We start from the raw sequence: 12,138 nt of genomic DNA on the forward strand, positions 1-12,138 counted from the left end.
TTGCCAGTTCATTAAATGAAGACCCCAATTAGACACACACATTTGCAGCTGCAGTCAATTTAGAGTCTCAATTACCCAACAGGAATATTTTTCAACTGGAATGTGTCCACACAGAAAAGCCCTGTTAGGCGATACAGCTCTCCTAACAGTGCCACTCTCCACTTTCATGAAACTAAAAGATGTATTTTACCTTATACTCCACACCTGTTGACAAGTTCAGGAAAAATGTCCACTGACATCTCACCACACCGGATTCAGCCTGACATGGCAGGACTGCTCCAGCAGGTACATGATGCCACAGGCAGTGGATTACCTCATGGTACTCTGTGTTTTACACTGATTCGCTGTTATTATGATCGGTCCATTTTATTTTTCAGTAATATGATGTGCAGCACAGCCATTACTTACCTCGTCTTTTTAACAATCCTGTAATGACAAAATTCCAAGCATTTACATGAAAGACAAACTACTCAAAGGCATTATGCTTTATTATACAGTGTCCACGAATCAATTATTAAACATCCTTTTTTCATAATGTATTACAAAATTTAGAAACATTGACATATTTACATAATCGTATCAAGTCAGTCATTTTCTCACAAGTCGGCAACTTTTTACGCTCAACAACCTGAAGCCACGGCACAAACTCCAGTGACAAGAACATCAAGCAATAACCTGAAGCTGGTAAATAAAAACACGACTGCATTACTGTTTGTTTACACTCACGAGATGTTTCAAATCAAAATTAGCCTCCATGTAAAAGACAAATATGAAAGATGAAGCCCGTCGCCCAAGGTGAATCCGTACTAAAGGTTAACATGAGAGAAAGATCTTGGGTTTGAAACTTCAAAATAAATAATCATAGTCAAGAGAAGTAACCCCAAATTATATCTTCCAAGCTCAAATGTGGTGACCTTTCTACAGAGTAGCTGCTTAATTACATTCCTCCTTGTGTGCACTGAAATGCTGTGACTTAAAGGTTAACTTCTCCTAGCCGTTATATGCCAAGGTCTTTGATGCAAAGTTTAAATTGAAGAAGAGGGAGATGGCCTTCATCCTTCAAAGTGCTTGAAATCAGATAGCGATGTTCACAAATGACCTACATATATGAGAAGAAGCTTAAATATCAGTTTCTTCTGATGAACTTACTGATGGGCCTCAAACGTCTGTCACATGCTGGCCGAAGCAACAGGCTTTAATAGGCAATGGCGGACACTTCAGGAGATGGAGAGTGGAGGTGTATGCCGAACCATGGCAGGCATTTCCAGGTAATATACAAGCTTGATGGCTGATCATAAAACAAATAAAAAGGTGGTTTAAGAGACCGTCTCTGACAGTATATGAAATCTTAGCAGGAGAGTGAATGAGTAAAACAAAACAAAAAAATGATATAAACATTAAATTGACCTATTTTCAGTCAACTGAACTGTCTTTGGATTGATTTTTTTTTTTGTAAAATAAAAAATAAAAAAAATGGAAAAGCATGTATTAATCAAGATTATTATGATGTAGACTGTACAGTGGTCCTTTCAAATAATTAGCCATCACGTCTTGTCTCGGCATCTACCCATTTGCACTACAAACCGTTACTTGATAGATGGTGCGAGGACATTTCAACGACAAAGTCTGGGTTGTCCAGCCAGCCAGACAACACAACGAAGAGAGCGCTGACCGACTCCTTCAGCATGCCAGTGGTGCTCTAAGCCAAGCTCAGCAGGGTGCAGGTGGAGGACACACTGGAGGACCGCTCGTGGATGCCGTTGTTGTTGTCGAGAATTCCTGATACAAACTGGGTCTTTGAATTTCCGCAGTACCCGAGGGTGCCGGCCAGTTCAGGACAGGCGGCCAGAGCCATCCTCTGGACCACCAGGCGGAATTTCCGCCGAAAGCTTTGGTTTATCCAGAAGTAGAAGATGCAGTTGAGGAAGCCGTTGCAGGTTGGCAGCCACACCACCACAAACTCAATCCACTCCGGTACGCTGCTGCCCGAGACTGCTGGAAGGCAGAAGACAAAGACCGACGTCAAACAATCACACACGACAGAAACTTCTAGATGAAACGAGGAAAAAAAAAAAAAGTTTATAGTTGGTCTGTCACCATTTAAAAAACCTTATATCTCTATAAAATCATAAAAAAACAATTCAGCTCTAGACTTGTATGTTAAGAATATTAAATCCATCAGTTAATGTAACAGATGAAGAAACTACTGCAGAACACTTTGAATTTGAGCCCAGTCAAATTAATATGCAGATTTTATTTAAAACAAAATGGAGACCACTTTGCAAAATATATTCATTTAAAAATATTGTAGCTAAACTTTCAGTGTATGACATGAAGTAAGTGATTTTTTTTTTTTTTTTTTTACATTTGTTAACTGGCCCAGTGATGAGCTGAGTCATATTTCTGGCCTTGTATCTGTATATTTATGCCCAGATTTACATAAGTAACCTTCAGACTATTCCACTCAGCACAGTTCTACATGAAATTGACAGAAAGATTAGTGAAGGGAGAAAATGTGACTAGATGTGAGGAGAAAGACATCTATTAAAAAGTCACAGTTTTTACAGTGAATTTAAGTTCCATTTGGAACGAGAGAACATAATGCATCAATGTCAAGAAAGTCAACATTTTATTTATATTCTGTACACCGTTTTAAAAACAGCAAAGATATTAGGGGTTACTTTTTCAGTCGCCATCTGGTCAAATGCTCCCATAGCGCTTTAAAATAAGAGCAGCCTTCAGATGTCTATGAATCATCAAAACCACACAGCGTTGATGATTAGCACATTAACCAGATGGACGATTTACAATAGTTATTTATTTCTTCCTCACTGGAGGTGAAACATTTCCAATACATATTCAGATAAAGAAATAATGTATTTACTTGCGTTTACTGTTAGTTTGGTGTTTTATAATTCTACTTATCCATCATGTAATATCAGTAGAAATGCATCCATTTATTCTGTTGGGGAGGAAAATGACCCCAAACAAACATCCAGTGTTTATGGAAAACTACTTTCAGCATAAAGAAGAGCAAGAGGTCCTGGAGGTGAAGATATCAGCTCCAAAGAGCCCTGATGTTCACATAATCAAGTCTGTGTGGGTTTTCGAGAAGAGACAGAAGAATCTGAACCAGACTACATCCTCAGAAAATCGGTGTGAATTCAAGATGTTTCGCAAACTATTTTTAGTCCATACAGCCAAAATATGACCTTGAGTGGGCCGGAGCAGTAAAATGGTAGAAAGTGTTTTCCTTTGTGCCAGTACAAAGACACGAAGATACATTATAGAAAAGCTTACATTCACTGGAAAATCTTTTTAGAAAAACCTGAACATTTATTCATTGATGTTTTCTGGTTGCAAAATAGAGTGAAACTTATAAAAAAAAAAAAAACTATGATCTCCATTTGTGGAATTTTACAGTTTTCAGCATACATCCCCCCCCATAAAGTCATTCTTTTGTCCCTTACTCTTAATAAAATACTACAATCCCTGGTCAATAAATTATAAAACGGCAGCTACTCAAGTACATGGTGGAATCCACTGTTCTGTGGCACTGAAATGGATAGAGCAGTGGATAGCAGTTAGAAAGATGACATCCTGTGGTCCAGACATAATCCTCTGGTGAGCTACATTTGACCCATGTGCTGTATGTTTGAGATCCTGGTTTTAAATTAATCCCTGTGGAGATTCCTTCCAGATCTATGTGGAAGTGTGCAGAGAAGAACTCATGCTGCTTTGGTTGCTCACACTGACTTCAGATGCCTCCTGCTGATTCACTTTTCAAACGGTTATATGTATATCTCAAAAGTTTAGAAGTGATCTTGCTTATTTTCCTTTTCGCAAAATACAAAAACTTTTGCACAGTACTTTTTGAATTTAAAACCAACTATATTTTTTGAACTGCCAAACAAATGACTCAGTTCATTTATCTGAGTAAATATATGAAATGTGATCATCGCTTCCCCTGTTTGTTGAGCATATTTAAGGATTAAGGGAGACATGCAGCCCATGAAAAGCAGTGATTTCTTCGCACTGGTGCTCTGCTTACCATTGTAGATCATGACGGCCATGCAGGGGGTCCAGCAGGTGTAGTAGGCTGCCATCACAGGCACGAGCACCCTGGCAGCCACGTTGGGTCGGCTGCTGCGCGCGCTGTCGAATTTGCGCAGTTTGAGTCTCTGCCTCTTCGCAGCGCACCAGACTCTCAGGTTCGCGTAGGTCATGACGATCGAGCACGGGAAAAAGATAAAGCACGTCAAGCTGAGGCTGTACCCGACGTTAGTGGAGTAGGACGGGTTGCAGACGAGCGACGCGGTGGAGAAGTGAACCTCGATGATGCCTTGAGGGAAAGAGATGGGCATGAGCAGGAACGGCGGGAAACACCAGGAGAAGGCGATCAGGAGCAGCGTCCTCTTCCTGGTCAGCAGGGTGGAGTACTGCAGGGGGTAAAACACGGCGATGTACCTCTCCAGGCTGATCGAGGCCAGGGTGTACATGCACGTGGAGTACACGGTGGAGTTGCAGAAGGCCACGACGTGGCAGAGCGCGTCCGGGCCCTCCGTGTAGTCCTTCAGCAGGCTCACCAGCAGATTCAACGGCATGACGAGCAGCCCGAACGCCGAGTCCGCGGCGGTGAGGGACAGGAGGAAGTACCGGGAGTTCCTCGACCATCCAGCCACGGACGAACTGATCACCAGGAGCACCGCCACGTTTCCCAGAGTGATCACGGCGCCCAGGACCGCGATGATGCTGATCTTGACAGTCCGGTGGGTGAGCTCCTGCAGGCCGAGGGGGTCAGCGGCTGACAGGTTGGACGCTTCTGGAGCCGTGAGGTTCACCGGCGCAAACATGGTTCCTCACGGTAAATGCCAGCAGATCATCAGTCGAGTGAGCAAACATTGATGGGAAGATGTGAACGTGTGAGCGCAGGTATGTGCAGCTACATGAGTCCGGTTTGGAAACTGCAGGTTAGAACGACGACCTCGACAATCAGCCGCACACCTGCTATAATGAGTGTTGGACGGTAAGCGTTCAGGTCCAAAAACCTCTCAATTAAGGTTTTCAGCCCTCCTCCTGCCCCCTGGGGGGCGCCAGAGAGCTCATAGAGGGAGCAGGAAAAACTTGGGGTCTTTTCTTTGCATGAAATAAAATTAAAATTTAAATGAATTAATTATTTTAAGAAATAATCACATGAATTATTTATAGGCCAAAACCATTAAAACCTCTACAGTAACATATTTTAGAACTGGATGCATTCTGATTCCACAGTGTTTCAATCTTACTGCTTGCCACAGGTCTATAAAATCATTTACTATGGTTCCAACTTTGAGGTAACAGTGTGGGGATTGGCCTTCTCTGTTTCAATATGACTGCGTGCCATCGCACGAAGGGGCGCAGTGATGAATCCCACTGCTGACAGCAGCTCCCTGTGGCAGCCTGCAGCTATGCTAAACTCTGAACGGGATGGGTTGAATGAATTAATAAAATGAGAAGTAAAATGAAATGAAAAAGATCCATAAAGCCATAGTTTGTTGAGTTTGCTATTAAAAGTTTTAACAAAGTCCAGACTTGTACCTTCGGCATGAAGTGGATCATGATCCAGACTTCACCAGTACCAGACCATATAAACGTATGTTCTCCAGATTAAATTAGCACTAATTCCCAAATATAGAAAGCCTTCAAAGAAGAGATGAGGTTGTTAGGTGGGGACCTCCACAGCGTGTGTCTCTCAATACAGCTTGTTGGTATCTTGGAATCATGGTCAGGTGTCTGGCTACTTTTGTCAACATGTACCTGCTTTCTAATTTATTCATTCAAATTAGAATAATGAAAAAAAATCTTTTGTGCAAAGCTATAATTGTAACAGGTGAGACAGAACATGCATCTAATGTGGATGTGAGTTCAGCTTTTTAGTGATTATAGATCCCAACATCCATTAACACTGGAACAATTAGTATCTCAAAAATACACTTGGTATACTTACAGACAAAAGATGTGTGTAAGTTAAAATAACACAAATAAACAAGTATCTTTTCTTGAAGTGTTTTGTTTTTAAAATGTGTCTCCTTGGTATTTATTTGTTTAGATACAGCGTTTGGTTCATGTGGTGGCTGGGTATACCATATCCACTCATTAGTCATATTTAAATTATTCATTTGAATATAAGGTGGATATATTTGGTACAAATGTAAAGCTTCAGAAGATATCTCGAGCAGATTTTGAATAAGAAAAAGGATAATTTTTCACAACTCCAACATGGAAAAAGCTATTCTTCGTCAGCTTTGTCCTCACAAACCTGAGAATGCACATTGAATTTAGAGCATGTAGAACATTTTAGATGTCAATCTCAAAACAAAATCCACACAGTGAAATGTTAGTCGTAACACATTATGCATAGTCAGTGGGCGAAAGGACTATTAAGCAGATGATATGTAGAAACTGACCTGTTTGTTCTCCCCTTTGCTTTATTAATGCAATTTGTGAGACACTTTGTACAGTGCTGCACTTTCAGCGTATCCTATATAGTTTGGAGCAAATAAAGCTTTTAAATGCGCCCTCTAATGCCTTTGAAACTAAATTCCTGTCATAGATCTCTTGAATTGTTGTACATTTGAACTTGTCCTGCATTTTCATCACTATTATTATGTTAAAGTCGCTTTTGTTGCCAAACAGTGTGGGGGGGGAAATGAAAAAGGCCACTTCTAACTGCATCCACACCCGATTCCACCCAGCAGCAAGTTTGTAGGCCTCTCCATCTCTGCAGGTTTCATCGTCAGCAATAACAATGAGTCAGTCAGCAATTCATCACCACCAAAGAGTTCCCCCTGAAGACGTAAACTCTGTCAGACTGACATATCACAACCAATCATAGTCCAATTTCGACGATCACAAACCATCGGTTTTCCACCACCTGCTGTTTCAAACTGAAAGTTGTTTTTTTTGTGTGTGTTTTCCCCCCTTGGTTCTTCGTGTTTGGTTTTTTTGAGGGCAGCACTGTTGAGTGGTAGCTGCCAATGTTATTTCTTGAAATAAAAGACTACATGGCACAAGGGGCTAAAGAAAGGGCAGCAAAGATTGTCACTGACCTTTCCAGCGCAGGTAACCGTCTGTTTCAGAGGCATTCTTCTGTGTGACAGTCCCTCCATTAAACAGCTCATATCGACAGACCCTTTCATCTGCCTCTCTGCATCTCTAGAGACAGTAATCCCAGCAATGATTTATTGAGCAGCCTTACACATCTTAGTGTCCCCCATTAAACAATTCAAACTGCCACTGTATCCATTTAAAAAATAAACCTTTTTTGAAATGACCAAGATGTATGCATGTAATCAGTAGAACTAACATGGTTTCTTATTGTGCTCGAAACATTTAGATTAATGAAAAGGAGCAATTTTTTAAAAATATTTTTTTAATATCAAACTTGGATCACATTATTGCACTTTTAACTGCGTGATTCTTTTTCCCAGTGGAGTCCTGCACTGCTCATCAATCGTCTTTGTCTCCTCAGAACTCGGTGCAATTATTATTAATTTTTTAAGAGCAAATGCGACCCTGTGTCATGGGAGTGATCTGTCCGACACAAGTTACTGTATACACAAGGGACGGGCAGCAAATGTACATGTATATACGGCCCATGAGCCTGAGGCGCTCTGCTTTGCTGTTCTGGTGCTGTTGCCAGATCCCCCAGAGGAGAACTGACAGCTATCTGTATTTGATATATGTGTTTCTCACGCTCCTAATGAGCCCATTTCTCTTGGTAACGTCTCACACGGGTCCTGGAGGAGGAACCGGACTGAGGCTTTGGAGTTTGTATTCTGACTCCCCTCCCCAGTTTCATTGCTTTGTGTTCATTATGCAGTCAATTGCATATCCCTTACCAGCTTCATTTTAAATGGATGCGTAAGCACCAGGCGCTCAGACGAATCACAGGATGCTTCGTGTGTTCTGAAATAATAAAGCCAAACCAAATGTTTTCTTTTTTTTAATCATAACTGTATAATTTATAGTTGTTTAAGTATGGGTATAACAATACAGGGAAGGGAAAACAACCCTTTCTGTTGAATGTCCTTATTTATAACAAGCTTATCAGTAGATTTAACAGGTACAGACTTCACATTCTGGGTTCATCTTCTTTTTTTTTTGTGACTATCAGCTTTTAAAGCACACCAGCCTTCCTCTGTGGCCCAGCACTGACACCCATGGGGAAACCTCTCTGCCCCCAGAACCGGCTGTCAGCCTGCTGCAGGAGACACACCGGGCCGCTGAGACATGTCACAAGATTTCACATGCAGCTCCAACCCTGCCCAAAAATGAATCAGGACATTATGCATGCGATGACCACGTTATTTTAACCTTATTTTTACATTTATATACACTGTTCATATCGTCTCCTCGTCTATAGTGTCTGTTATATCGTGGGCATTTTTAGATTTAAACTGTTGACTATGAGGCCATTTTCCTCCAGATGGAGAATATACCCTGATGATGGTTGAATACATTTTGAAAATATGCAATATTTGTTGTAAAAATGACAAAAAGTCATTGAAAAGAATAACTTATAGAATAATCTTTCAAAATTGTAATGGACCTTCTTCACTTCTGCCAGTACTGATTAATTTATTTAGTCCATGAAATGTTTTGCTCTTTCAGGTCTAAAACATTTGATGTTTGTCGTCATGGTGTTAGTAGAGAGAGAGAGAGACCTTAAGCACATTTGGAAGAAGAAATAGTACTTCAACCTGTTTACGTGACCTTGCAGTTCATTCATAAATTCAGTATTTCTGTAAGACCAAAATCCTGAGGTGTTTTTAAGGGACAAAGAGCAAAGCGTTTTGAGCTTGTTTCTATGTTGGGTCTGCATGTGTGGGTGTGCACACACAGAAGCAGCACTTGCCCAAAGGTGTGCGTGTAAATGCGGCCGATCCCAGGCGGACATGAGTGAGATAAAGAGAGGATGAATTTGTACATGCTTGCAATTGAATATCCTGCGAGTGGGCGGACTCCTCCATTGGCCACCTACTGTACAGCACTTCCTGATGTGGAGGAAGGTAGCCATTGATTCGATCTGTCTGTGCATGCAAGCTTGTGCGTGTTTGTGTGGGCAGTGACGCTATCTAATTCTACCATTGAGAGCTGATGCATGATGTTCAGAGGAGATAGTATAGCGGAGACGTTTGATGGGCAATTGTGTGAAAACCTGATGCCTGTTTTGACAGTGAATCCAGCTGATAACAGGGCTCTGCCAGCTCAGACACAACCAACCTGGCAGGTTGGAAGTTATTAAAGTGGCGTCTAACATATATCCTCTGTGTGCCGACTGATATATACTCCCTGTGGACTCAAATACGGAATCCCACCCCATGCTGTGCACGGATAAAGTGTAGAAGCTGAATAGAGAGATCCCTGTAAGTGGTGGAGCTGGTGCTTTGTACAGCGTATCAAAGCCAGAGGCATTTATTATTCATGTTCACAACTGATTTGGTGATTTTTGTGCAAATAATAACATATATGGATCTACTTCTGCACGATTCCACACTTGAATTTGAAGACGTCTTTATCAGAGTTGCTATGAATGGAGGCTTCGAGGAGGAGGTGTTTCTTTATTTTTGATTCTCATTTCTTAAATTAGATATATCAGAGGTGACACTGAAGCAACAGGACGACGGTGAGACGTGTGTTTAGCAAATTTGATTAATTAATACGAGCTGTTAAAAGGGTTTGAAACAAATACTCCAGCCATGTGAAATAAAAGGCAATAATCTTTCAAAAACAAGACAAAAAAAAAAACTCAGTAATTTAAGCAGCACATATTGACCCTGTTACACAATAGTTCTATGTCATAGTGCCTCTGCTTCACTTGGTTGTACAAAAATATCTGCGCTGAGGCCAGAGTATCAGCTCATCATCGCATCTATTTCCCTCCTATTTAACATCCTGGGTATTAAATATCATTCAAGAGCTTTTGACTTGTTTTCAGAAAATCACCTGTGGATTAAAATTGCTTTGCATCTCAGCAGTTCTTTTATGATTCTACAACACAACTTTCATTTTCTCCTCACAAAAGGTTGCCCGGCATGGGGACGGTGTTGGCATAATCAGGGCAAATCCTGCTTTGGTCATGATGTTTAATTTTCTGCCGGCGGCTGCAGTTTGAGCCTAAGCACACAGGGAAGGTAACCACTATCCCTCCTCAGCCTTGCTGAAACGTAGTTTTATTGTCAATCCTGTCCTTCCCACTCAGCTGGTCACATTCAAGGTATTTCAGGAATATTTTTCTGCAGCAACCTCTGGGAAAGATTTTACTGTAACTGCATTCTTCGGTGTCTCATTCTAAATTCCACATAATAACAAAGCAGAGATGATGCTGCAACAATCAGCATCCTACAATTCCTACGTTTAAGTTATGTACATTTTATTACGTAAGAGCCAATATTGATGAACTCAGTTTGAAATAATGGGTTGTTGTAACATCACTGTCTTTGACATAGTGAATCATAACTATAATATTGATACATATCAGGGGGTTTGTTGCTCAGTACAGTGCAGTAAGAGCAGCAAATGTGTCAGAAACTAATTCTAATTCAGGCTCCTCTCACAGCAGTTTGATTTCGAGTGGGCTACTGAACTCAAAATACTTCTCTTTGCGTTAGCTCAAACAGTACAATAACAGGACGGTTTATATTTACTTATTCACCAAAACCTGAATAAGTTTGAAAAAGCATGTTCAACATATCCAAATCAAGTTCAACATTATACTATTTTTAATAATGCTCCAAAATGTCAAAAAAAAAAAAAAGAATCTCTCAGTTTGTGACTCATACTTCCATCCATTTTCTAACCCGCCTGAAGCAGTGCTGGTTCCTCAAGCAGTAATGGAGCTTTATCTGCTACATCATTGATCTCTGGTCCTGCATGTTGTAGATCTCTCCCTCCTTCAGCATGCCCCAATCTGAGGTTGATGTCTTCATCATGTTTATAAAAAGGCCCGGTAACGATCCCTCATTGCAATCAGGTGTGCTGCAACCGGGAGAGATCTAAAACATGCAGGACTGCAGCGACTCGAGGGCCAGGGTTGAGTAGCCCTGCTTATGATTCAGTAATTTTCAGTAATTTACACAATCCTGAGCCATTTACTTTCTGATTTTCTGTCTTTTATTTATTTATTTTTTTCTGATTACAGTGTTCAACTTTTTCTGGGGCTTGGCTTTTGGTAACCTCTCACCAGGAAACTGTTCCTCAATCATATACAGTACATTTTTATCTGATTCTGTCAGCCAGTTTTGGTAAGTTTAGGCAGCATAATCAGCTGAAAGTGTCAGAAAAATCTGATACACTGTCTCATTACACCTCACAGTGTGATTGTTGCTACAACCCATTGCTACTTATAACCAATAAAAATGCAGGAGAAGATAAATCAATGACTACACTGACTATACACAAACAGCAGTTTGCAGACTGACATGAAAGATAAAATGCTGAATCATTTCCATATCCTACATCTGTCCTACGGTTTCTGTGAAGACAAAAAGGCTACTGGAAAAATGGTTTGATTTTTAGTTATATTTATTATTATTTATCATGCAGGCACCCACAGTTTACCGAAATGATGTACAGGAGGATTTCACTGTACCCGCTTATCTCTTGCGGTTTGCCACCTGTGATTCAGTGGCGATTTGTCGTGCAGTCAAACCGACTGTCTGACCCAAGATTATGGATTCCGCACCAGTGCAACACATTTATGAAATGAGTCATAATGTTAACAAACTTAACCAAACACATCCTACTGCAGTTCCTGGTGCAAGAAAAACAAGCCAACAGTGGTGTGGGTCAGGAGCAAATACAGTACATGTAATATGAATTCATCATTGCATTATCAATCCCCTTGAGAAAACTTATTGACCCCTTCCTCTTCATAGTTAAACTGCACCACACAGTCGTGGGCTCCTGCAGTGAAGCACCCAGGTAGCTGTTGGGGGCCAGTGGCCTCGCTCAGGGACCCACAGTGCTGATCCACTAGCAGTGAGAGCCATACCTGTGAGCCTTTGGTCACTAACATAAAAATATTTATTATTTGGATCCCAGGAGCTCATATACTTTCAAATAACTGTTGTGTTTGCACAAGTCACCAGCTCAAGA

At 40.9% G+C, this 12,138-nt stretch overlaps 1 protein-coding gene across 1 annotated transcript; it reads right to left on the reverse strand.

The window, feature by feature from the left end:
• Positions 1-1,699: 1,699 nt before the first annotated feature.
• On the reverse strand, positions 1,700-4,856 carry LOC115391600 (probable G-protein coupled receptor 21). Its single transcript, XM_030095881.1, has 2 exons — positions 4,052-4,856; positions 1,700-1,995 (listed from the first exon to the last, which is right to left on the reverse strand). The coding sequence occupies exons 1-2, from the start codon at positions 4,851-4,853 to the stop codon at positions 1,700-1,702; spliced, it is 1,098 nt and encodes a 365-aa protein (XP_029951741.1). The 5' UTR covers positions 4,854-4,856.
• Between the last annotated feature and the right edge of the window lie 7,282 nt (positions 4,857-12,138).

The sequence above is a fragment of the Salarias fasciatus genome, chromosome 1, assembly GCF_902148845.1.
Source record: "Salarias fasciatus chromosome 1, fSalaFa1.1, whole genome shotgun sequence".
In the NCBI taxonomy this organism is placed as follows: Eukaryota; Metazoa; Chordata; class Actinopteri; order Blenniiformes; family Blenniidae; genus Salarias; species Salarias fasciatus.

What these genes read in the sequence shown, in the direction of transcription:
- LOC115391600 (XM_030095881.1), bottom strand. Translation starts at nt 4,853, where the DNA reads ATGTTTGCGCCGGTGAACCTCACGGCTCCAGAAGCGTCCAACCTGTCA. An exon ending in GGCCGTCATGATCTACAATG is followed by an intron (nt 1,996 to 4,051) that starts GTAAGCAGAGCA and finishes TCTGCCTTCCAG; the next exon opens with CAGTCTCGGGCAGCAGCGTA.